The 24,369-nt window shown below is 44.3% G+C and overlaps 1 protein-coding gene across 3 annotated transcripts in view; it reads left to right on the forward strand.

Annotated features, from left to right (window-relative positions):
- RECQL4 (RecQ like helicase 4) overlaps positions 1 to 24,369 on the forward strand; it is a 219,395-nt gene that overhangs the window by 11,841 nt on the left and 183,185 nt on the right. For 2 of the 3 annotated variants that reach the window (XM_068271053.1, XM_068271055.1), the window contains exons 2-5: positions 361 to 443; positions 5,453 to 5,544; positions 6,295 to 6,328; positions 11,684 to 11,775. In XM_068271053.1, coding sequence (XP_068127154.1) covers positions 5,461 to 5,544; positions 6,295 to 6,328; positions 11,684 to 11,775 — 210 coding nt within the window. In that variant the 5' untranslated portion in view covers positions 361 to 443; positions 5,453 to 5,460. The remainder of the gene's footprint in view (positions 1 to 360; positions 444 to 5,452; positions 5,545 to 6,294; positions 6,329 to 11,683; positions 11,776 to 24,369) is intronic. The other variant, XM_068271054.1, reaches the window with a different exon arrangement.

The raw sequence follows: 24,369 nt of genomic DNA on the forward strand, positions 1-24,369 counted from the left end.
TAATCTGATCCCTCCCCTGTGTGTATGTAGAGAGATAAGCCTGTCTGACCCCGCCCCTCTCATCTGTCACTAATCACTAGTGGTAATCTGATCCCTCCACTGTGTGTATGTAGAGAGATAAGCCTGTCTGACCCCGCCCCCTCATCTGTCACTAATCACTAGTTTTAATTTTACTCTCCCCTGTGTCAGCTAACTGGCATGGCAGAGGGGCTAATATGTAAACACAGAATTTTAACCCTTTGTTGGCTTTTAAGAAAGCCGGAAGTAGAGACACCACAGATTTATTGCAGGATTTCTATCAGATGCAGCAAAGAAATGTTTTTTGTTAAAGTTTATTATGCTGTTGCTTATCTTTTACAGCAGAGAAGAAGTTCTGGGTTCAGGTCTGTGTAGTGATGTCGCAAACCTCACATTTTTGAGCCGCCATAAACTTCAATAAGCAGGTATATTCTAAAACCTTTAGGGACTGTTTCTGGCCACAAAAGTGATGGGAAAGTTATTTCAAGAGGCCTGACACCTGTAGGGGGCATTGCGGAGGGGGAGGGGCCTGACACCTGGAGGGGGGCATTGCGGAGGGGGAGGGGCCTGACACCTGTAGGGGGCATTGCGGAGGGGGAGGGGCCTGACACCTGTAGGGGGCATTGCGGAGGGGGGTCCATGCCAAAAGTACCACCAAACATTACAGAGTTGACGTAAAGTCATGTTTTGATCTCTAAAGCACAGAAATCACATTACATTCCTATATTTGTAAATCGTCCGGCGTGTGTTCACGTCCATCAGGTACTGTGAGGGTTAGGCCCGCCTCACACTGACAGACCAAACGCACTGCAAACAACTGCTAAGAGCATTAGTGATAACCTCAGGGGAGTGAATCTGTGGTGTTACTAGTTGACACCTCCAGGACATAAATGTTAGTCCTCTCAGTGGCAGTCTTTGTGTAGTGGGGTGTAATGGGAGCCGTGCTTGTGCGCACATTCATGGGAGTGCAGGGGATCGCGGTTTTCCAGCCTCTATGGTCGGGCTGAGGTAGTTCAATGACAATTAAGTGGCCAGAAACCGCTGATTCTGCAGTGTGGGCCCAGTGTTATTGATCACCTGAGGCCAGCATGATAAAATGTTTTTGCCAAAATGTATCCAGCAGAGCAAATTTAGTCTGTCCACAATGTAATAACGAACTTATTGTCTTGGATGTGCCAACACAATGATATAGACCAGTGATGGCTAACCTTGGCACTCCAGCTGTGGTGGAACTACAAGTCCCATGAGGCATTGCAATACTCTGACAGCTCTAAGCATACCTCAGGGAAGCAGAGGCATGAAGGGATTTGTAGTTTTGTCACAGCTGGAGTGCCAAGGTTAGCCATCACTGATATAGACCATTGAGAGCCCCTTCACCACGACAAGGTCCTGATCAGAGGGGGAATTGACATGTACACGCTGCTTTTTTTTGCCTACACTGTAGCACCAGAGGCAAGAACAATTTGGCAATGTACACATGCCTGACAAACTAGGTTTTGTTCCAACCGCTGTAGCAGCAGCCTGAAAAATTCAGGATTTCCCTGTATAAAATATGTCTTTCCTTCCCTTCGGCCAGCTTGTCCTGCAAAAAAATGGACTTAGAGGACCTCTGTCTGGAAAATGTTAAAATTTTAAATGCATACAATTAAGAAGTTCTTCCAGAGTAGACTGAGCCATAAATTACTCACTTACAGTATGTAGTAGAAATCTGACATTACCGACAGGTTTTGGACTAGCCCATCTTCTCATGGGGGGGGGGGGTCTCAGGGTTTTCTTTATTTTTATAAGCACTTAGTGAATGGCAGTTGCTTGCTCCGTCCATCTGCCAAGAATGTGTACTTGAACAGGGAGGCTGGCCAGCATCATTGTATAAATATTTTTCAGGGATTGTCTTTATAAAGAATAGAGGCTATGCTGAGAATCCCCCATGAAGAGATGGACTAACCCAAAATCTGTTGGTAATGTCAGATTTCGACTACATACCGTAACTGACAGCAACATGGGGGAAAAGTCATTTATGGCTCATTTTACTCTGGAAGAAATGTACTACTTATTTATGTGTTATAAATTTTAAGATTTTCTTCTTTAAAGGATACCCGAAGTGACATATGACATGAGATAGACATGGGTATGAACAGTGCCAAGCACACAAATAACTAGGCTGTGTTCCTTTTTTTCTTTCTCTGCCTGAAAGAGTTAAATATCAGGTATGTAAGTGGCTGACTCAGTCCTGACTCAGACAGGAAGTGACTACAGTGTGACCCTCACTGATAAGAAATTCCCCTTTTTATCTCTTTCTTGCTCTCACAAGCCATTTTCTGCTAGGAAAGTGTTCTATAGTTGGAATTTCTTATCAGTAAGGGTCACACTGCAGTCACTTCCTGTCTGAGTCAGCCACTTACATACCTGATATTTAACTCTTTCAGGCAGAGAAAGAAAAAAAGGAACACGTATCTCAAAGCGGGCACAAGTTAGTGGAAAATGACACTTTGTGAAAAAAAAAAAAAACAAGAAAAATCAATTACCACTAGCTTGTGACAAAAAATAAAACCTGCTATGAACTCACCATCCTCCTAACGGAATACCTTGGGGTGTCTTCTTTCTAAAATAGGGTCACTTGTGGAGTTCCTATACTGCCCTGGCATTTTAGGGGCCCTAAACCGTGAGGAGTAGTCTAGAAACCAAATGCCTCAAAATGACCTGTGAAAGCCTAAAGGTGCTCATTGGACTTTGGGCCGCTTAGCGCAGTTAGGGTGCAAAAAAGTGCCACACATGTGGTACCGCCGTACTCAGGAGAAGTAGTATAATGTGTTTTGTGGTGTATTTTTACACATACCCATGCTGGGTGGGAGAAATACCTCTGTAAACGAACAATTGTGTGTAAAAAAAAAAATAATAATAAAAAAAATAAAAATAAATTGTCATTTACAGATGTCTTCTTTCCAAAATGGTGTCATTTGGGGGGTATTTATACGATCCTGGAATTCTAGCCCCTCATGAAACATGACAGGTGCTCAGAAAAGTCCGAGATGCTTGACAATGGGAAAATTCACTTTTGGCACCATAGTTTGTAAACGCTATAACTTTTACCCAAACCAATAAATATACACTTATTGGATTATTTTTTTTATCAAAGACATGTAGCACAATAAATTTGGACAAACATTTATAAGAAATTTTACTTTATTTGAAAACGTCAGCACAGAAAGTTAAAAAAAAATCATTTTTTTTTTACAAAATTCATCTCTTTTTTGATGAATATAATAAAAACTAAAAATCACAGCAGCAATCAAATAGCACCAAAAGAAAGCTGTATTAGTGACAAGAAAAGGAGGTAAAATTCATTTAGGCGGTAGGTTGTATGACCGAGCAATAAAACGTGAAAGCTGCAGTAGTCTGAATGGAGAAAAAGTGTCTGGTTAAAGAGGAACTGTCACAAAAATCTTAAAATGTAAAATGCATACAATTAATAAGTTCTTTTCTTCCAGAGCAAAATGAGCCATAAATGACTTTTCTCTTATGTTGCTGTCACTTACAGGGGGTATTAGAAATCTGACATTACAGACAGGTTTTGGGCAAGTCCATCTCTCCATAGGGGATTTTCGGCATGGCCTTTATTCTTTATAAAGACAATCCCTGAAAAAGATTTATACAATGATGCTGGCTAGCCTCCCTCCTCGTTGCACACTTTTTTGGCAGTTGAACGGAGCAACTGCTATTTACTAAGTGCTTTTAAAAATAAAGAAAACCCTGAGAACCCCCCATGAAAAGATGGGCTAGTCTAAAAATCTGTCAGTAATGTCAGATTTTGTACTACCCCCTGTAAGTGACAGCAACATAGGAGAAAAGTAATGTATGGCTCATTTTACTCTGGAAGAAATGTACTTCTTATTTGTATATGTTTACATGTATTTAAAATTTTAAGATTTTCGTGATAGAGGTCCTAAGTAATTTTGTCAAGTATTTTTACCCAGCTTAGCCCACTGGACACGGTTATAGGGAAAACAAACTATGTAAGTTTATGAGGAAGTTTGGGTTGGAGGCCTCTTCTGTCAGGGACATGCCAGACTCTTGAAACTTGGTACGCCGGTAGAGGGCATATTGACCTATGTGCACTCCAAATTTGGGGTCACAGGCACCCCCAGAACCAGAGATACCGCACCCCAAAACAGGAAGTTTGGGTTGCCCCCTAGGAGTCTATAAACAGGATTTATAGTTAACCCAAACTTGTCATGTAAGTCTGAGAAGAGTTCCCAGTCCAGGGTTTCCTTCACTAGAGAATAAGAGGGTGGTCCCTAAGTTGTTGTGAGGGGCCCTCGGAGCCCCCAGAGAGCGCATAGCATCTTTGGTTAGGCTTGGACTTTTGGTTAGCCAGATATGGCATTTTTTTCCCCCCCTCGGCCAGCTTGCACAGCAAAAAAAGGGACTTTGGGTTGACTCCTTGGCCGTTAGGAACAGGCCAGGCTGTTGAGATTTGGTATGCAGGTAGAGGGCATGTTGACCTACATGCACTCCAAATTTGGGGTCCCTAGGACACGGTGAACAGGATTAATGATCAACCCAAACTATTGTTAGAGTTGAAGATGGGGTTAGGGTTAAAGGTGAGGTTGGTGTTAGTATTTAGAGCCAGCTGGGCCCGCTAGATGCTTTTCATGTAAGTCTATGAGAAAGTGTAGGGTTAGGGTGATCAAGATACCATTCCCAGCCCCCTTGCTAGAGACCATAGCCTGCCCCTAGATGCCATTCCCAGCACCCCATTAGAGACCATAGCCAGCCCCTAGATGCCATTCCTGGGTCCCTTGCTAGATACTTTAGCCGCCCCTAGACTCCATTCCCAGCCCCCCATTAGAGACCATAGCCTGCCCCTAGATGCCATTCCCGGGCCCCTTGCTAGATACTATAGCCTGCCCCTAGACACCATTCCCAGCCCCCCATTAGAGACCATAACCTGCCCCAAGACACCATTCCCAGCCCCCCTGCTAGAGACCATAACCTGCCCCTAGATGCCATTCCCGGGTCCCTTGCTAGATACTATAGCCGGCCCCTAGACACCGTTCCCAGCCCCCCATTAGAGACCATAGCCTGCCCCTAGATGCCATTCCCGGGCCCCTTGCTAGATACTATAGCCTGCCCCTAGACACCATTCCCAGCCCCCCATTAGAGACCATAACCTGCCCCAAGACACCATTCCCAGCCCCCCTGCTAGAGACCATAACCTGCCCCTAGATGCCATTCCCGGGTCCCTTGCTAGATACTATAGCCGGCCCCTAGACACCGTTCCCAGCCCCCCATTAGAGACCATAGCCAGCCCCTAGATACCATTCCGTCATGTAGCCTGGCTCTGGCAGTATCTGTCCCTCTCCTCCTGTGTGGAATCGCCCCTGTAGTGACCACACACTTCCCAACCATGAAGTTCTTGGGTTTTCTTCTTCAGGTCTTCAGATGGATCGTTATTCTGAGCTGAAGCTTCTCCTGAAAGAGTGGGAAGGAAAGTTTCTACAAGAGAACAAAAGGAAGCCCAGAAAGGTAAGCTTACCCCTCATTCCGTCTGCATATCATTCTACCAGGAATTCCCTGCATTGTGACTCCTGTATGCTTAGAGCTGATGAGGTGTTAAGGTAGCCATACACTAGTCGATTTGCCATCAGATCGACCAACAGATAGATCCCTCTCTGATTGAATCTGATCAGAGAGGGATCGTATGGCTGCCTTTACTGCAAACAGATAGTGAATCGATTTCAGCCTGAAACCGTTCACAATCTGTGAAGCTGCCGCGGCCCCCCCCCCGGGCCCCCGCATACATTACCTGATCCGGCCGGTGCGAGTCCCCCGGTCTCCGCTGTCTCTTCTCCGGGCTCCAGCTTCACTCTACTTCCTGCCGGGGGAAGTTTAAACAGTAGAGGGCGCTCTAATGTTTAAACGTCTGCTGGGACAGAAAGAAGTGAAGCCAGCCGGAACCCAGCGGAGAAGAGGCAGTGGAGAGAGCGGGGACTCGCGCCGGCCGGAGCAGCTAATGTATTGCCGCTAGCGTCGGTCGTCGGGCATTCGAACGCCGCTATCGACGCACTCCCGACCCGCCGGCTATCGAGCAAAATCTTCCGCACGGACAGGAATGACGGTAACCGACGGGAACGATCAATTTCGGATGGAAATCGATCGTTCGGACACACAGTGATCGAATCGGCTGTATATCGGCGGGAAAATCGGTAAGTGTATGGGCCCCTTTAGAGTCACTACAGTGCTTGCGTATTTATTTCTTCTGTATTTCTTGGGCAGGATGATGTGAAAAATTCTACAAAGGAAATCCAGGGTAAGTGAGAAAATAAAATATCTCTTCCTACTGAGGTATCTCCCATCCCCCATAATGCCCCATCCTAATCTCTTATCTCTCTGTACTGTGTTATTACCATCTCCCATAATGCCCCATCCTGATCTCTTATCTCTCTGTACTGTGTTATTACCATCTCCCATAATGCCCCATCCTGATCTCTTATCTCTCTGTACTGTTATTACCATCTCCCATAATGCCTCATCCTGATCTCTTATCTCTCTGTACTGTTATTACCATCTCCCATAATGCCTCATCCTGATCTCTTATCTCTCTGTACTGTATTATTACCATCCCCCATAATGCCTCATCCTGATCTCTTATCTCTCTCTACTGTTATTACCATCCCCCATAATGCCTCATCCTGATCTCTTATCTCTCTGTACTGTTATTACCATCTCCCATAATGCCCCATCCTGATCTCTTATCTCTCTGTACTGTGTTATTACCATCCCCCATAATGCCCCATCCTGATCTCTTATCTCTCTGTACTGTGTTATTACCATCCCCCATAATGCCTCATCCTGATCTCTTATCTCTCTGTACTGTTATCCCCCATAATGCCCCATCTTGATCTCTTATCTCTCTGTACTGTGTTATTACCATCTCCCATAATGCCTCATCCTGATCTCTTATCTCTCTGTACTGTGTTATTACCATCCCCCATAATGCCCCATCCTGATCTCTGATCTCTCTGTACTGTTATCCCCCATAGTGCCTCATCCTGATCTCTTATCTCTCTGTACTGTTATTACCATCCCCCATAATGCCTCATCCTGATCTCTTATCTCTCTGTACTGTGTTATTACCATCCCCCATAATGCCCCATCCTGATCTCTGATCTCTCTGTACTGTTATCCCCCATAGTGCCTCATCCTGATCTCTTATCTCTCTGTACTGTTATTACCATCCCCCATAATGCCTCATCCTGATCTCTTATCTCTCTGTACTGTTATCTCCCATAATGCCTCATCTTGATCTCTTATCTCTCTGTACTGTTATTACCATCCCCCATAATGCCTCATCCTGATCTCTTATCTCTCTGTACTGTTATCCCCCATAATGCCTCATCCTGATCTCTTATCTCTCTGTACTGTTATTACCATCCCCCATAATGCCTCATCCTGATCTCTTATCTCTCTGTACTGTTATCCCCCATAATGCCTCATCCTGATCTCTTATCTCTCTGTACTGTTATTACCATCTCCCATAATGCCTCATCCTGATCTCTTATCTCTCTGTACTGTGTTATTACCATCCCCCATAATGCCTCATCCTGATCTCTTATCTCTCTCTACTGTTATTACCATCCCCCATAATGCCTCATCCTGATCTCTTATCTCTCTGTACTGTGTTATTACCATCCCCCATAATGCCCCATCCTGATCTCTTATCTCTCTGTACTGTTATTACCATCCCCCATAATGCCTCATCCTGATCTCTTATCTCTCTGTACTGTTATCTCCCATAATGCCTCATCTTGATCTCTTATCTCTCTGTACTGTTATTACCATCCCCCATAATGCCTCATCCTGATCTCTTATCTCTCTGTACTGTTATCCCCCATAATGCCTCATCCTGATCTCTTATCTCTCTGTACTGTTATTACCATCCCCCATAATGCCTCATCCTGATCTCTTATCTCTCTGTACTGTTATCTCCCATAATGCCTCATCTTGATCTCTTATCTCTCTGTACTGTTATTACCATCCCCCATAATGCCTCATCCTGATCTCTTATCTCTCTGTACTGTTATCCCCCATAATGCCTCATCCTGATCTCTTATCTCTCTGTACTGTTATTACCATCCCCCATAATGCCTCATCCTGATCTCTTATCTCTCTGTACTGTTATCCCCCATAATGCCTCATCCTGATCTCTTATCTCTCTGTACTGTTATTACCATCTCCCATAATGCCTCATCCTGATCTCTTATCTCTCTGTACTGTGTTATTACCATCCCCCATAATGCCTCATCCTGATCTCTTATCTCTCTGTACTGTTATCCCCCATAATGCCTCATCCTGATCTCTTATCTCTCTGTACTGTGTTATTACCATCCCCCATAATGCCTCATCCTGATCTCTTATCTCTCTCTACTGTTATTACCATCCCCCATAATGCCTCATCCTGATCTCTTATCTCTCTGTACTGTGTTATTACCATCCCCCATAATGCCTCATCCTGATCTCTTATCTCTCTGTACTGTTATTACCATCTCCCATAATGCCTCATCCTGATCTCTTATCTCTCTGTACTGTGTTATTACCATCCCCCATAATGCCTCATCCTGATCTCTTATCTCTCTGTACTGTTATCCCCCATAATGCCTCATCCTGATCTCTTATCTCTCTGTACTGTGTTATTACCATCCCCCATAATGCCTCATCCTGATCTCTTATCTCTCTCTACTGTTATTACCATCCCCCATAATGCCTCATCCTGATCTCTTATCTCTCTGTACTGTTATTACCATCTCCCATAATGCCTCATCCTGATCTCTTATCTCTCTGTACTGTGTTATTACCATCCCCCATAATGCCTCATCCTGATCTCTTATCTCTCTCTACTGTTATTACCATCCCCCATAATGCCTCATCCTGATCTCTTATCTCTCTGTACTGTGTTATTACCATCCCCCATAATGCCTCATCCTGATCTCTTATCTCTCTGTACTGTTATCTCCCATAATGCCTCATCTTGATCTCTTATCTCTCTGTACTGTTATTACCATCCCCCATAATGCCTCATCCTGATCTCTTATCTCTCTCTACTGTTATTACCATCCCCCATAATGCCTCATCCTGATCTCTTATCTCTCTGTACTGTGTTATTACCATCCCCCATAATGCCTCATCCTGATCTCTTATCTCTCTGTACTGTTATCTCCCATAATGCCTCATCTTGATCTCTTATCTCTCTGTACTGTTATTACCATCCCCCATAATGCCTCATCCTGATCTCTTATCTCTCTGTACTGTTATCCCCCATAATGCCTCATCCTGATCTCTTATCTCTCTGTACTGTTATTACCATCCCCCATAATGCCTCATCCTGATCTCTTATCTCTCTGTACTGTTATCCCCCATAATGCCTCATCCTGATCTCTTATCTCTCTGTACTGTTATTACCATCTCCCATAATGCCTCATCCTGATCTCTTATCTCTCTGTACTGTGTTATTACCATCCCCCATAATGCCTCATCCTGATCTCTTATCTCTCTCTACTGTTATTACCATCCCCCATAATGCCTCATCCTGATCTCTTATCTCTCTGTACTGTGTTATTACCATCCCCCATAATGCCCCATCCTGATCTCTTATCTCTCTGTACTGTTATTACCATCCCCCATAATGCCTCATCCTGATCTCTTATCTCTCTGTACTGTTATCTCCCATAATGCCTCATCTTGATCTCTTATCTCTCTGTACTGTTATTACCATCCCCCATAATGCCTCATCCTGATCTCTTATCTCTCTGTACTGTTATCCCCCATAATGCCTCATCCTGATCTCTTATCTCTCTGTACTGTTATTACCATCCCCCATAATGCCTCATCCTGATCTCTTATCTCTCTGTACTGTTATCTCCCATAATGCCTCATCTTGATCTCTTATCTCTCTGTACTGTTATTACCATCCCCCATAATGCCTCATCCTGATCTCTTATCTCTCTGTACTGTTATCCCCCATAATGCCTCATCCTGATCTCTTATCTCTCTGTACTGTTATTACCATCCCCCATAATGCCTCATCCTGATCTCTTATCTCTCTGTACTGTTATCCCCCATAATGCCTCATCCTGATCTCTTATCTCTCTGTACTGTTATTACCATCTCCCATAATGCCTCATCCTGATCTCTTATCTCTCTGTACTGTGTTATTACCATCCCCCATAATGCCTCATCCTGATCTCTTATCTCTCTGTACTGTTATCCCCCATAATGCCTCATCCTGATCTCTTATCTCTCTGTACTGTTATTACCATCCCCCATAATGCCTCATCCTGATCTCTTATCTCTCTGTACTGTTATCCCCCATAATGCCTCATCCTGATCTCTTATCTCTCTGTACTGTTATTACCATCTCCCATAATGCCTCATCCTGATCTCTTATCTCTCTGTACTGTGTTATTACCATCTCCCATAATGCCTCATCCTGATCTCTTATCTCTCTGTACTGTTATTACCATCCCCCATAATGCATTATCCTGATCTCTGATCTCTCTGTACTGTTATTACCATCCCCCATAATGCCTCATCCTGATCTCTTATCTCTCTGTACTGTGTTATTACCATCCCCCATAATGCCTCATCCTGATCTCTTATCTCTCTGTACTGTGCTATTACCATCCCCCATAATGCCCCATCCTGATCTCTTATCTCTCTCTGTACTGTTATTACCATCCCCCATAATGCCCCATCCTGATCTCTTATCTCTCTGTACTGTTATCCCCCATAATGCCTCATCCTGATCTCTTATCTCTCTGTACTGTGTTATTACCATCTCCCATAATGCCCCATCCTGATCTCTTATCTCTCTGTACTGTTATTACCATCCCCCATAATGCCCCATCCTGATCTCTTATCTCTCTGTACTGTTATCTCCCATAATGCCTCATCCTGATCTCTTATCTCTCTGTACTGTTATTACCATCCCCCATAATGCCTCATCCTGATCTCTTATCTCTCTGTACTGTTATCCCCCATAATGCCTCATCCTGATCTCTTATCTCTCTGTACTGTTATTACCATCTCCCATAATGCCTCATCCTGATCTCTTATCTCTCTGTACTGTGTTATTACCATCCCCCATAATGCCTCATCCTGATCTCTTATCTCTCTGTACTGTTATTACCATCCCCCATAATGCCTCATCCTGATCTCTTATCTCTCTGTACTGTTATTACCATCTCCCATAATGCCTCATCCTGATCTCTTATCTCTCTGTACTGTTATTACCATCCCCCATAATGCATCATCCTGATCTCTGATCTCTCTGTACTGTTATCTCCCATAATGCCTCATCCTGATCTCTTATCTCTCTGTACTGTGTTATTACCATCCCCCATAATGCCTCATCCCGATCTCTTATCTCTCTATACTGTTATTACCATCCCCCATAATGCCTCATCCTGATCTCTTATCTCTCTGTACTGTTATCTCCCATAATGCCCCATCCTGATCTCTTATCTCTCTGTACTGTGTTATTACCATCTCCCATAATGCCCCATCCTGATCTCTTATCTCTCTGTACTGTTATCTCCCATAATGCCCCTTCCTGATCTCCTTGCCATGGTATCACTGTTTTGCATGAGTGGTGTTTGTCATTTTGCAGTGCTGTACCAGGAATTTCAGTCCCTTAAGCAGAACCGTCGATCTATTTCATGTGTGCAGAATGAGGCCTCAGAAGAGGAGAGGGTGGCTGAGGTAAGTTCTATTGTCTGTAAACGCCTCCGAATGGATGTGAGGGAATGAAAAGCTATGTATACAATCCGCCGCATGGGCCCTACATGCAACACCTAAAATCACCTTAACCTCCCTGGCATTAGGACTATATCCAGATTTAAGGTCTAAAAACCATGCCATTTTTTCACTAGCTTTAAGACTCTAAAAACAAAACAAAAAAACATACCACAGAGAGGTCTGCAGCAGCTCCTGCATATAACTCACTCAGACACAGGATTACTGATCCGAGCTGCGGATCTCCATCCAGAGCCTGACTCAGGATTACTGCTAAGGAGGTCAAAGTGTAATAATATTTCTATAGCGCTTTTCTCCCATAGGACTCGCAGCGCTTAGGCTCTCTCAGATTCAGGCATTGGTAGTAGGATGAAGTATTCACACAACAAAAATTATATTTCTGCAAATGCCAAACTGAACAGGTGGGTTTTCAGTCTGGATTTAAACACGTCCAGAGATGGAGCTGTCCTGATCTGCTGAGGTAAGGAGTTCCATAGCGTAGGAGCAGCATGACAGAAGGCTCTGGGACCAAAAGTTTCCAGGTGGACTCTGGGTATGACTAGTGTACCAGATATCTGAGTATAAAAGCTTTTATACTTACCCGGGGCTTCCTCCAGCCGCATGAGCACAGATGCTTCCCCTGCCGTCCTCCTGAGTATCTCCGTTCAGCCGAAATCGCTCCCCATAATCCTGCTTAGTCGCATCAGTTGGGTTCGGATAGCGGAAAAGTTCAGCTGAAAGGAATCTTTGTCCCTGAATTCAACACAAAGGAAGTCAGAAATAGGGATGCTCAACTTCGGTTTCGGATGGAATCCGGCGTCTTCTTAGGTCTGTCCCTCGGCGCCTCCCATGATGCGGTCCAAGCGGCGGTCACGTGATTACAAACCCTTCCTTCTTCCGGGTTGAAGGAGGAAGTGTTTGTAGTCACGTGACGCGTGTGGACAACATCGTGGGAGGCGCCGAGGGACGGACCTAAGAAGACGTCATGATGGGTAAGATTAACCCCGCCCACCCTGCACAGGTGATTTGATTTAACCAGATGAAATCCGAATAACAACTATTGGTCTTTCATCCCTAATCAGAAATTCGATGTGGCGGAAGTGTCTCAGCAGCCTTCTGTAACGATAGGTGTCAGCACACAGAATATTCTGCAGTATCACCAATAATACAGATGCTATGCCTGATTATGTGGTGATCTGCAGAATCACCAATAATACTAGTATAGCCTGACACTGGACAACCAATGTTAGAACGTGTAGGAGTAACTCAGAGGAGAGGGCCCACCCTAGGAGCGGGTGACCCCAATTGGACTGCAGCTGGTGTTAACTTTATGGACGAGTGAGACAGACCGTACTGCAGCCGAGAGATGTAATGTGTATGACCACAAAAGAGGGAACACAATAGTGCAGTACAGCTGATCACCTGTGGAGCAAGTGATTCAGACTGTACTGCAGTCTGGTGGTGTTTGGTGCACAGTACAAAGAGAGGCAACCACAGTTAGGCTAACCACTGATCCCCTGGGGGGTAGGTGGTACTGACTGTCTTGCAGCCTAGGCGTAGTTGATACAATTGGTGCTGCAACCTAGTGGCACTAACAGTACTGCAGTCTAGGCGCAAGTGACACAGATAGTACTGCAGCCTAAAAGTGAGTGACACAGATAATACTGCAAACTAGAAGTGAGTGACTCAGATAGTACTGCAGCCTAGGATACCCAATGAGCTGGTATCACAAAGTATGTAACAGTATTCTACACCTGAGATGATGGTGTATGAACTATAATCCCTCACCAGTGTCAGAGCCCACCGGTGCGGGTAGCGTGGTCAGACAGGCAGAGTTTGGCAACAAGCGGACAGATACAGTACAGGAGCGGAAGGCTGATTCAACGTCAGTGGCAGGCAGGGTTGGCAATGTGAATCAGATAGGCGAAGGTACAGAATAGTCAGAGAGAATAGTCAGAGGAAGCAGAAGGTCATCTATATATATAAAATTGTGTGTGTGTGTGTGCATATGTGCCGCGATCACGCGAAAACGCCTTTACCGATTTGAACGAAACTTGGTATACAGATCCCTTACTACCTGGGATGATATGTTCTGGGGGTCTCGCGGCCCCCCTGCACACATGGGCGGAGCTACAAACAGTAAATCAGATTTCACCCATTAGAGTCAATGGAAAAAATGGAAAAGGCTGCCATTCTCACAGTAATCAAGCCAGAGTCCCCACACTCGGCACAGGTGGTCACTTGGTGACCAAGGTTACAAATCCAGGAAAAGTGGGCGGAGCATAAAACAGCCAATGAAATTTCAGACATTCATTTTAAATGGAAAAATGTAAACTGCAGCCATTCTTTCACTGTTAATCGCAGGGTTTTCAAACTTGGCAAACTTGGTCACTGGGTGATTGGGATTAATATTCAGGAAAGTGGGTGGAGCCTACAACAGCCAATCAAAAGTCACCTATTGATTTTCAAGGTGAATATTAAAACTGCTGCCATTCTTACACTGTTAATGGCAGAGGCTTCAAACTTGCTACAGTCGGGCATTGGGTGACTGGGGTCCAAATTCACTAAAGGGGCGGGGCCACAAACAGCCAATCAGACTTTCTTGGTGGATAAACTGCTTCCATTCACACATTATTGATGCCAGGAACCTGAAGGCTCACAAACTTGCTCATTGAGTGACTGTGTGTCAAGGTTACAAAAAGTGGGCGGAGCCAAAAAGAAAGTTCACTAGGAAAATATAAACTGCAGCCATTCTTACACTGTTACTGGCAGGGTTCTCAAACTTTGCACAGTTGGTCACTGGGTGAATGGGATGAATATTCAAGAGTGGGTGGAGCCTACAACAGCCAATTAAAATTCACCTGTTGATTTTCAAGGGGAATATTTACATTGCTGCCATTCTTACACTGTTAATAGCAGATGCTTCAAACCTGGTACAGTCAGTTACTGGAAGACTGGGGTTCAAATTCGGAAAGGGGGCAGAGCCACAAACAGCCAATCAGATTTGTTTAATTTAAATGGGAATATACAAATTATTGATACCAAAAGCCCAAAGCTCATAAACTTGGCCATTGAGTGACTGTATGCTAAGGTTAGAAAAAGTGGGCGGAGCCAACAACTACATTTTATTCCAGGGAAAAATATAAACTGCAGCCATTCTTACACTGTTAATGGCAGAGTTCCCAAACTTGACACAGTGGGCCACTGAGTGACTGGGATTAATATTCAGAAATGTGGGTGGAGCCAACAGCCAATCAAATTTCACCTTTTGATTTTCAAGGGGAATATTTACATTGCTACCATTCTTACACTCTTAATGGCAGAGGCCTCTTACCTGATAGGTGACTGGGGTCCAAATTCACTAAAGGGGGCGGAGCCACAAACAGCTAATCAGATTTGTTAGATTGATTTCAGCCATTCTGTTATTGGCAGGGTTCTCAAACATGACACAGTTGGTCAATGGATGACTGGGATTAATATTCAGGAAAGTGGGTGGAACCTACAACAGCCAATCAAAATTCACCTATTGATTTTTAAGGGAAATATTGAAACTGCTGCCACTCTTACACTAATAATGGCAGAAGCCTCAAACCGGCTACAGTTGGTCATGAAGTGGCTGGGGTTCAAATCCACTAAAGGGGTGGAGCCACAAACAGCCAATCAGATTACTTTACTGGATAAACTGCTTCCATTCACACAATTTTGATGGCAGAAATCCAAAAGCTTAAAACTTGGTAACTGGGTGACTGGGATTAATATTCAGAAAAGTGGGTAGAGCCTAAAAAGAAAATCAAAATTCACCTTTTTGATTTTCAAAGGGAATATTTAAAGAGACTCCGTAACAAAAATTGCATCCTGTTTTTTATCATCCTACATGTTCCAAAAGCTATTCTAATGTGTTCTGGCTTACTGCAGCACTTTCTACTATGACAGTCTCTGTAATAAATCAATGTATCTTTCCCCTGTCAGACTTGTCGGCCTGTGTCTGGAAGGCTGCCAAGTTCTTCAGTGTTGTGGTTCTGCTATGAACTCACCCTTTCTGGCCCCTCTATGCACACTGCCTGTGTGTTATTTAGATAAGAGAGAAGAGAGAAGCTGCTCTAATCAGCTGGATAAATCGTCCTCTGAGCTGACTGGGCTTTCACATACTGAGGAATTACAAACAAGGGCAAAGCTGTTTGCAAGAAGAAAAGAGCAGCCTGAAACTTCAGTGCATGGGGGAAAGAAACACACAAATGATCTCTTGAGATTCAAAAGGAATTCTGTATACAGCCTGCTTGTGTATGGATGTATTTTCTATGTGTGGACATACTGTACATCAACCTACTTCCTGTTTTGGTGGCCATTTTGTTTGTTTACAAACAAACTTTTTAAAGCTGTTTTTAACCACTTTTAATGCGGCGGGGAGCGGCGAAATTGTGACAGAGGGTAATAGGAGATGTCCCCTAACGCACTGGTATGTTTACTTTTGAGCGATTTTAACAATACAGATTCTCTTTAAATTGCTACCATTCTTGCACTGTTAATGGCACAGGCCTCAAACCTGGTACAGTTGGTCATTGGGTCACTGGGGGTTCAAATGCAGAAAAGGGGTGGAGCTACAAACAGCCAATCAGATTTTTTTCATCTCACTGGTAAATTACAAATTATTGATGCTAAGGACCTCAGAGCTCACAAACTTGGTCATTGAGTGACTGTGTGTCCAGGTTACAAAAAGTGGGCGGAGCCAAAAACAAATTTCACTAGGAAAATATAAACTGCAGCCATTCTTACACCGTTAATGACAAGGGTTCTCAAACTTTGCCCAGATGGTCACTGGGTGACTGAGATTAATATTATGGGAAGTGGGTGGAGCCTATAATAGCCAATCAAAATTCACCTGTTGATTTTCAAGGGGAATATTTAAATTGCTTCCATGTTTGCTCTGTTAATAATAGATGCCGCAAACCTGCTACAGTTGGTCATTGGGTGACTGGGGTTCAAATGCCGGAGAGGGGCAGAGTCACAAACAGCCAATCTGATTTGCTTAATTTCTATGGGAATATACAAATTATTGATGCCAAGGACCCCAAAGCTCACAAACTTGGCCATTGAGTGTTTGTGCGTTAGGGTTAGAAAGTGGGCGGAGCTAACACCAGCCAAATACATACACAGGCAACGCCGATTCATCAGCTATTATTCATAAAAGTGGATGGAGCCTACAAAAGCCAATCAAAATTCATCTATTGATTTGCAAGGGGAATATTTCATTACTGCCATTCTTGCACTGTTAATGGCACAAGCCCCAAACTGGGTACAGTTAGTTATTGGGTGACTGGGGTTCAAACTCAGAAAAGGGGTGGAGATACAAACAGCCCATCAGATTTGTTTCATTTCAATGCAAATTATTGATGCCAAAGACTGCAAAGCTCACAAATTTGGTCACTGAGTAATTAAGTAATTGTCTGTTACTGTTAGAAAAAGTGGGCATAGCCAACACCAGCCAAATACATACGCAGGCAATGCTGGGTCAGCAATGGGCGGAGACAAATACAAATTTCACTGGGAAAATGTAAACTGCAGCAATTCTTACACTGTTAACGGCAGGGTTCTCAAACTTTGCACAGTTGGTGACTGGGTGACTGGGATTAATATTCATAAAAGAGGGTGGAGCCTACAAAAGCCAATCCAAATTCAATTAATGCTTTTCAAGAGGAATATTCAATTGCTGCCATTCTTGCACTGTTAACCACTTCCCAACTGAGGGGTTTTACCCCTTCAGCATCCGAGCAATTTTCTCCTTTCAGCGCTCCTTACATTCATTCGCCGATAACTTTATCATTACTTATCACAATAAAATGAACTATATCTTGTTTTTTTCACCACCAATTAGGCTTTCTTTAGGTGGAACACTATGCCAAGAATTATTTTATTCTAAATGTGTTTTAATGGGAAAATAGGGAAAAATGTGGGAAAAAATTTATTATTTTTCAGTTTTCGGCCTTTATAGTTTTTAAAGAGGAGCTGTTAGGTATAAGGTCTCAGAGTAAAAAAACACATAAATCAGTAGCTAAAGATTGGCTGTACTTACATTACATATGCATTTCACTGTCCACGTTTGGATTTCACAGAATTGTTATATAGTATTTGCAGAGAATGATGCTCCTGACAGCTCATGGCAGGTTCCATGTTTGTCTGTCTCCTATGAAGCCAAATGTGTCGTCATGTCCTGCCTGCTTCCTGATGATTCCACTCACAGAAAACCTCCTAATGAATAACACTACTGTGCCGTGAATATTAATTAGCCATGTGGCTAGGAACAATAGTGGGCTCCTGCAGTGTACTCTGCCCGGAGATTTTTCAGTGCTGTGAGGTTACACGCTGTTGTAACAGCTTGTCACTAGCAGCCGAGGGGAGGACCCAAGCAGCCCCAGAATGCTTTGCAGTATGGTATGCGGCCTCTCGGCCTCTTAGGAGCTTGGGTCTAACAGCCCTGCAGTTCAACACACATCAAAAGTAAGAGGGATTTTTAACTTCAGTATTGCCTTTTTGGCTTCCTTCTAAACTGTTTAACACAGGAGAATAGAGGTTTAAATTAGCTTTTGCAGCCTGACAGTTACTCTTTAAATAATGCATGCTACTGTAATTAAAACCCATGAAATGTATTTGCCCATGTGTCCCGGTTATAAGACCATTTAAATTATGTCCCTATCACAATGTTTGGCGCCAATATTTTATTTGGAAATAAAGGTGCATTTTTTTCAGTTTTGTGTCCCTCCTTAATTACAAGCCCATAATTTATAAAGTAACAGTGTTATACCCTCTTGATATAAATATTTAAAGATTTCAGTCCCTAAGGTAACTATTTAAGTTTTTTTTTTTTTTTTTTTTTTATTGTAATTTTTTTAAATTTGTTTTAATATTACAAAAAAAAAATATTGGTAACAATTGGGGAGTGTGGGAGTTAATGAGTTAAATTTAATAGTGATAATAATGTATTTGTATGTGAAAAATGTGTTTGGGTGTAGTATTACTTTTTGGCCACAAGATGGCCACATTTTTTTTACAGGCGTCCTGCAAGCGTCGGAAGGACGCTTGCAGGAAGGGAGGCTGGGAAACTGAGTCTTTTCACAATGATCGGCTGCTTCTCATAGAAGCATGCTGATCATTGCGGGGGCAGAGATCAACGAACAGGAATGTATTTTCCCGTTCATTGATCTCCGGGCGAGCGGGCAGCGGCGTGCACGATCGCAGGAGCGCGGGCAGCGGCGGTAGCGGCGGGGGGTGCGTATATCTACGCTCCGGGCGGGGAACTGAAGTCCAAAGGAGCGTAGATATACTGTACCCGGGCGGCGAAGTGGTTAAGGACACAAGCTTAAAACCTGGTACAGTTGGTCATTGGGTGACTGGGGTTCAAATTCAGAACAGAGGGTGGAGCTACAGTCAATCACATTTGTTTCATTTCAATGCAAATTATTGATGCTAAATACTGCAAAGCTCACAAACTAGGTCATTGAGTCAATGGCCTCAATTCACTAAAATCATGCTGGAGATAAGGCAAGAGAAAACTTACCTCCACACAGTGGGAGAGTTATCTTATCTCTTCATCCCTTAAGTTACCTCCTCTGTAGTTATTTTCACACCCAGTTAATTAACAGCCTGTCTTTAACGCTGGAGTTATTTTAAGGATTGGAGAGTTAAGTTAAAGATAGAAGAGTTAACTTTAGGTTTGCCTGAGGTAAAATGTTTCCTGAATACTACATGCCTTATCACCATGGTAACAACTCTAGAAATGTTATTAAAGCGGTATTGTCACCATAAAAATCAAATTTTAACAGCAACTGGTCTGAGTGTATTAAGTGATAAAGATGCTAATCCTGCATTCAAAACTTTTTTCTGCTGTTATGGTTTGGAGTTATTACATACTATAGGAGCACTGGCCCTAGTGCCAAACAGTGCCAAAAAGTTGAATGCTGGGAGTTCTTTTGAATGCTGGGAGTTCTTTTGAATGCTGGGAGTTCATTTGAATGCTGAGAGTTCTTTTTATCTATAATATATTCCCCCTCTTCCATTTATTTCCCTGCCTAGCTGATCACTTGTGTTTACAAGCAAGGCTGAGGTGACTCAGTGATTGGATGTGTAAATAAAAAAAAAAAAGTCTCTGGGAGGAGGGCAGCTAATGAATACACAATGAGCAAGAGAAGGGAGGGGGGGGGAAACAAGAGTCAGGGAGGATATGTCAGCATTAGCTTGGCAAGATGGCCACTGCCTAGAAAAGGATTTTCTGCTTTTCCTTTATAAAATTCACAGGAATCATTACGTGGATAGCACAATACATCTGTTATGTAAGTAGAGGTAGTATTTATCTACTTATATATGTGTTTTTTATTTCTAGGTTAGCATGGGTGCCGCTTGTTCTTTAAAGACAGGAGATAAGCTTAGTGAATTGAGGCCATTGTGTGTTAGCGTTAGAAAAGTGGGTGGAGCCAACACCAGCCCAATACATACCCGGGCAACGCCGGGCAATCAGCTAGTAACAAATAATACAATTCAAATTAGTACTTTAAGCTATCAACAGATCTGACTAAGTGTGGATCCCCAGCTCCGGCTGGTTCTAGCACACTTTGGGAACTGTCTAGGGTCACACTCAAGCATTCGCAACAGCAGACACGGAGCTACTGACAGGCCTGCTCTATATATACCCAGCCACGCTCCACAGCGCCGCCCCAGTCCCTCAGCCAATCCGGAAGCTAGTTGGAGTCAGCTGACCGCAGGATCAGCTGACTCCCCTCTTAGCTGCATAAAGGTCCTGTCGCTCTGCTCGTGCGCGCGTAGCCCTCAGCCTATGAGCAATGGAAGGTCCAGGCATATCCTGAGCATGTAACCGCGCGGCAGAAGCCGCAGGCTGATCCGCGGAGATAGCCACCATGTTGCTTGTCTCAGCGGCAGCATCTCTGCTATTCCTTACACCTTCTTAGCAAATATGTCCTTCATCTTGATAAGCCAGTGGAAGGAGTGATCGTTTTCAGGGCAGAGAACAAGTAAACGGCCTATTTTAGGGAGACAATAACGGTGAAAGTGATGGGCGGGGGAAGCTTTAGTTAAACAATCTTTTTAGAGCAGCACTGAAAAAATGACCACCAAGGAAACTCAAGTTTCCTCAATGAGATTTCTCCTTTAGTTCTGGGATATCTTTCTTTCTACAATTCTCAATAGTGAATGTTCTCTTTTTCATCTAACATGAACGTTGTCATTTTTAGTCTCTATAACATCTGGAAGAGCTTCTGAACTGCAGAGAACCAGTCCTATGTTTCTATGAAGACAGAGTTGTTGAGCAGCTGAAGACACAGTTGAGGCTTTTATTCCTAAAGTAGTTTCGTTTTACCATTTCAACCAGGAATGGATGCTCCCTTCATTCAGTCTAATCCAGACTTACCTCATCCTTTGGATCCAGTGTGAAATCTCACCTAACTACAAATGAGCGGATAGATCATGTGATAGGCTGTATATACTTCCTTCAGGAGTAAATGTAGGCAGAGCATCTTCTTCTAGAAATACTGTATATCCACGTGGATAGTCATGGTCATCCAGAAAGCATAGAAATCAGGTGGGCTTGCTCCACCTCAGGAGATTTCAGCCCACTCCACTAGAGGTATGGCAGCCTTGTAGGCCTCACCTGGCTAAGTTTCCAAAGAAACAGTTTGTGGAGCAACCAATTGGGTGCCAAGCCGCCACACCTTTATTAGGTGCTACAAAATAGAGCCAGAGATGCTAACTACTAGTGTGTTTGGAAAAAACACGATTTCTGTGGAAACCAATGAAGTTATAATAATTCCCTTATTAAATCTTTTTCTTTATCTGCAGTTCCCACCCTGTGCCCATCTGTGATGTTGCCATGGAGTCACCAGGGAAACAGGAAAGTTCAATACTAACCTGTCATCATTTTCCTTTCCTGGTGAAACTCCATGACAGCGTACAGGCCCGCCCATTGTTGCGGCTCGTCCAAATATGAAGGAATGATGGGTAAAGGGCAGGGCTTTATTAACTTTGTCCCATCTGGCAGCTGTAGGATGAGAACTGCCCATAATTGTCTCAAGTTTCTTTCAAAATCACTGGTAGTTCTGCCCACAAATAACTTGCCACGAGGTTCTAAAAGTTGTCCTGTACTCTGAGCCCTGATGAAGGGAAAGGTGAAACCAGTTGGGCAGAGCATATGCAGCTGTAAGACATTGTATAAGCTGGGCGTTTTGATACATCCTGCACTCTGAGCCATGATGAAGGGAAAGGTGAAACCAGTTGGGCAGAGCATATGCAGCTGTAAGACATTGTATAAGCTGGGTGTTTTGATATGTCCTGCACTCTGAGCCCTGATGAAGGGAAAGATGAAACCAGTTGGGCAGAGCATATGCAGCTGTAAGACATTGTATAAGCTGGGTGTTTTGATACATCCTGCACTCTGAGCCCTGATGAAGGGAAAGGTGAAACCAGTTGGGCAGAGCATATGCAGCTGTAAGACATTGTATTAGCTGGGTGTTTTGATACGTCCTGCACTGTGATGAAGGGAAAGGTGAAACCTGCTGGGATCTATTGGGCAGTATAAGGAGCTTATTATCAGCTTTAGGCAACATATCAATCACGCCAGGATGCGCCCCCCCACCCGTCCTATTTATCGTGACAGGCTGCACTCTCTACCCCCACATACCGATCACGGGCAGAGCAGGTATTACAGCTATGTGTGCTCCTTACCCTAGTGTCCAGGGCAGGTATTGCAGCAATGCGTGCCCCTTACCCTAGTGTCCAGAGCAGGTATTGCAGCAATGTGTGCCCCTTACCCCAGTGTCCAGAGCAGGATTTGCAGCAATGTGTGCCCCTTACCCTAGTGTCCAGAGCAGGTATTGCAGCAATGTGTGCTCCTTACCCCTAGTGTCCAGGGCAGGTATTGCAGCAATGTGTGCTCCTTACCCCTAGTGTCCAGGGCAGGTATTGCAGCAATGTGTGCTCCTTACCCTAGTGTCCAGAGCATGCATTGGAGTAATGTGTGATCCTTACCCTAGTGTCCAGAGCAGGCATTGCAGCAATGTATGCTCCTTACCCCTAGTGTCCAGGGCAGGTATTGCAGCAATGTGTGCTCCTTACCCCTACTGTCCAGGGCAGGTATTGCAGCAATGTGTGCTCCTTACCCTAGTGTCCAGAGCATGCATTGGAGTAATGTGTGATCCTTACCCTAGTGTCCAGAGCAGGTATTGCAGCAATGTGTGCTCCTTACCCTAGTGTCCAGAGCAGGTATTGCAGCAATGTGTGCTCCTTACCCTAGTGTCCAGAGCAGGTATTGCAGCAATGTGTGCTCCTTACCCCTACTGTCCAGGGCAGGTATTGCAGCAATGTGTGCTCCTTACCCTAGTGTCCAGAGCATGCATTGGAGTAATGTGTGATCCTTACCCTAGTGTCCAGAGCAGGTATTGCAGCAATGTGTGCTCCTTACCCTAGTGTCCAGAGCAGGTATTGCAGCAATGTGTGCTCCTTAACCTAGTGTCCAGAGCAGGTATTGCAGCAATGTGTGCTCCTTACCCTAGTGTCCAGAACAGGTATTGCAACAATGTGTGCTTCTTACCCTAGTGTCCAGAGCAGGCATTGCAGCAATGTGTGCTCCTTACCCTAGTGTCCAGAGCAGGTATTGCAGCAATGTGTGCTCCTTACCCTAGTGTCCAGAGCAGGTATTGCAGCAATGTGTGCTCCTTACCCCTACTGTCCAGGGCAGGTATTGCAGCAATGTGTGCTCCTTACCCTAGTGTCCAGAGCATGCATTGGAGTAATGTGTGATCCTTACCCTAGTGTCCAGAGCAGGTATTGCAACAATGTATGCTCCTTACCCCTAGTGTCCAGGGCAGGTATTGCAGCAATGTGTGCTCCTTACCCCTACTGTCCAGGGCAGGTATTGCAGCAATGTGTGCTCCTTACCCTAGTGTCCAGAGCATGCATTGGAGTAATGTGTGATCCTTACCCTAGTGTCCAGAGCAGGTATTGCAGCAATGTGTGCTCCTTACCCTAGTGTCCAGAGCAGGTATTGCAGCAATGTGTGCTCCTTACCCCTACTGTCCAGGGCAGGTATTGCAGCAATGTGTGCTCCTTACCCTAGTGTCCAGAGCATGCATTGGAAAAATGTGTGATCCTTACCCTAGTGTCCAGATCAGGTATTGCAGTAATGTGTGCTCCTTACCCTAGTGTCCAGAGCAGGTATTGCAGCAATGTGTGCCCCTTACCCTAGTGTCCAGAGCAGGTATTGCAGCAATGTGTGCTCCTTACCCTAGTGTCCAGAGCAGGTGTTGCAGCAATGTGTGCTCCTTACCCTAGTGTCCAGAGCAGGTATTGCAGCAATGTGTGCTCCTTACCCTAGTGTCCAGAGCAGGTATTGCAGCAATGTGTGCTCCTTACCCTAGTGTCCAGAGCAGGTATTGCAGCAATGTGTGCCCCTTACCCTAGTGTCCAGAGCAGGTATTGCAGCAATGTGTGCCCCTTACCCTAGTGTCCAGAGCAGGTATTGCAGCAATGTGTGCCCCTTACCCTAGTGTCCAGAGCAGGTAT

Source organism: Hyperolius riggenbachi, chromosome 2 (assembly GCF_040937935.1).
Source record: "Hyperolius riggenbachi isolate aHypRig1 chromosome 2, aHypRig1.pri, whole genome shotgun sequence".
Lineage (NCBI taxonomy): Eukaryota > Metazoa > Chordata > Amphibia > Anura > Hyperoliidae > Hyperolius > Hyperolius riggenbachi.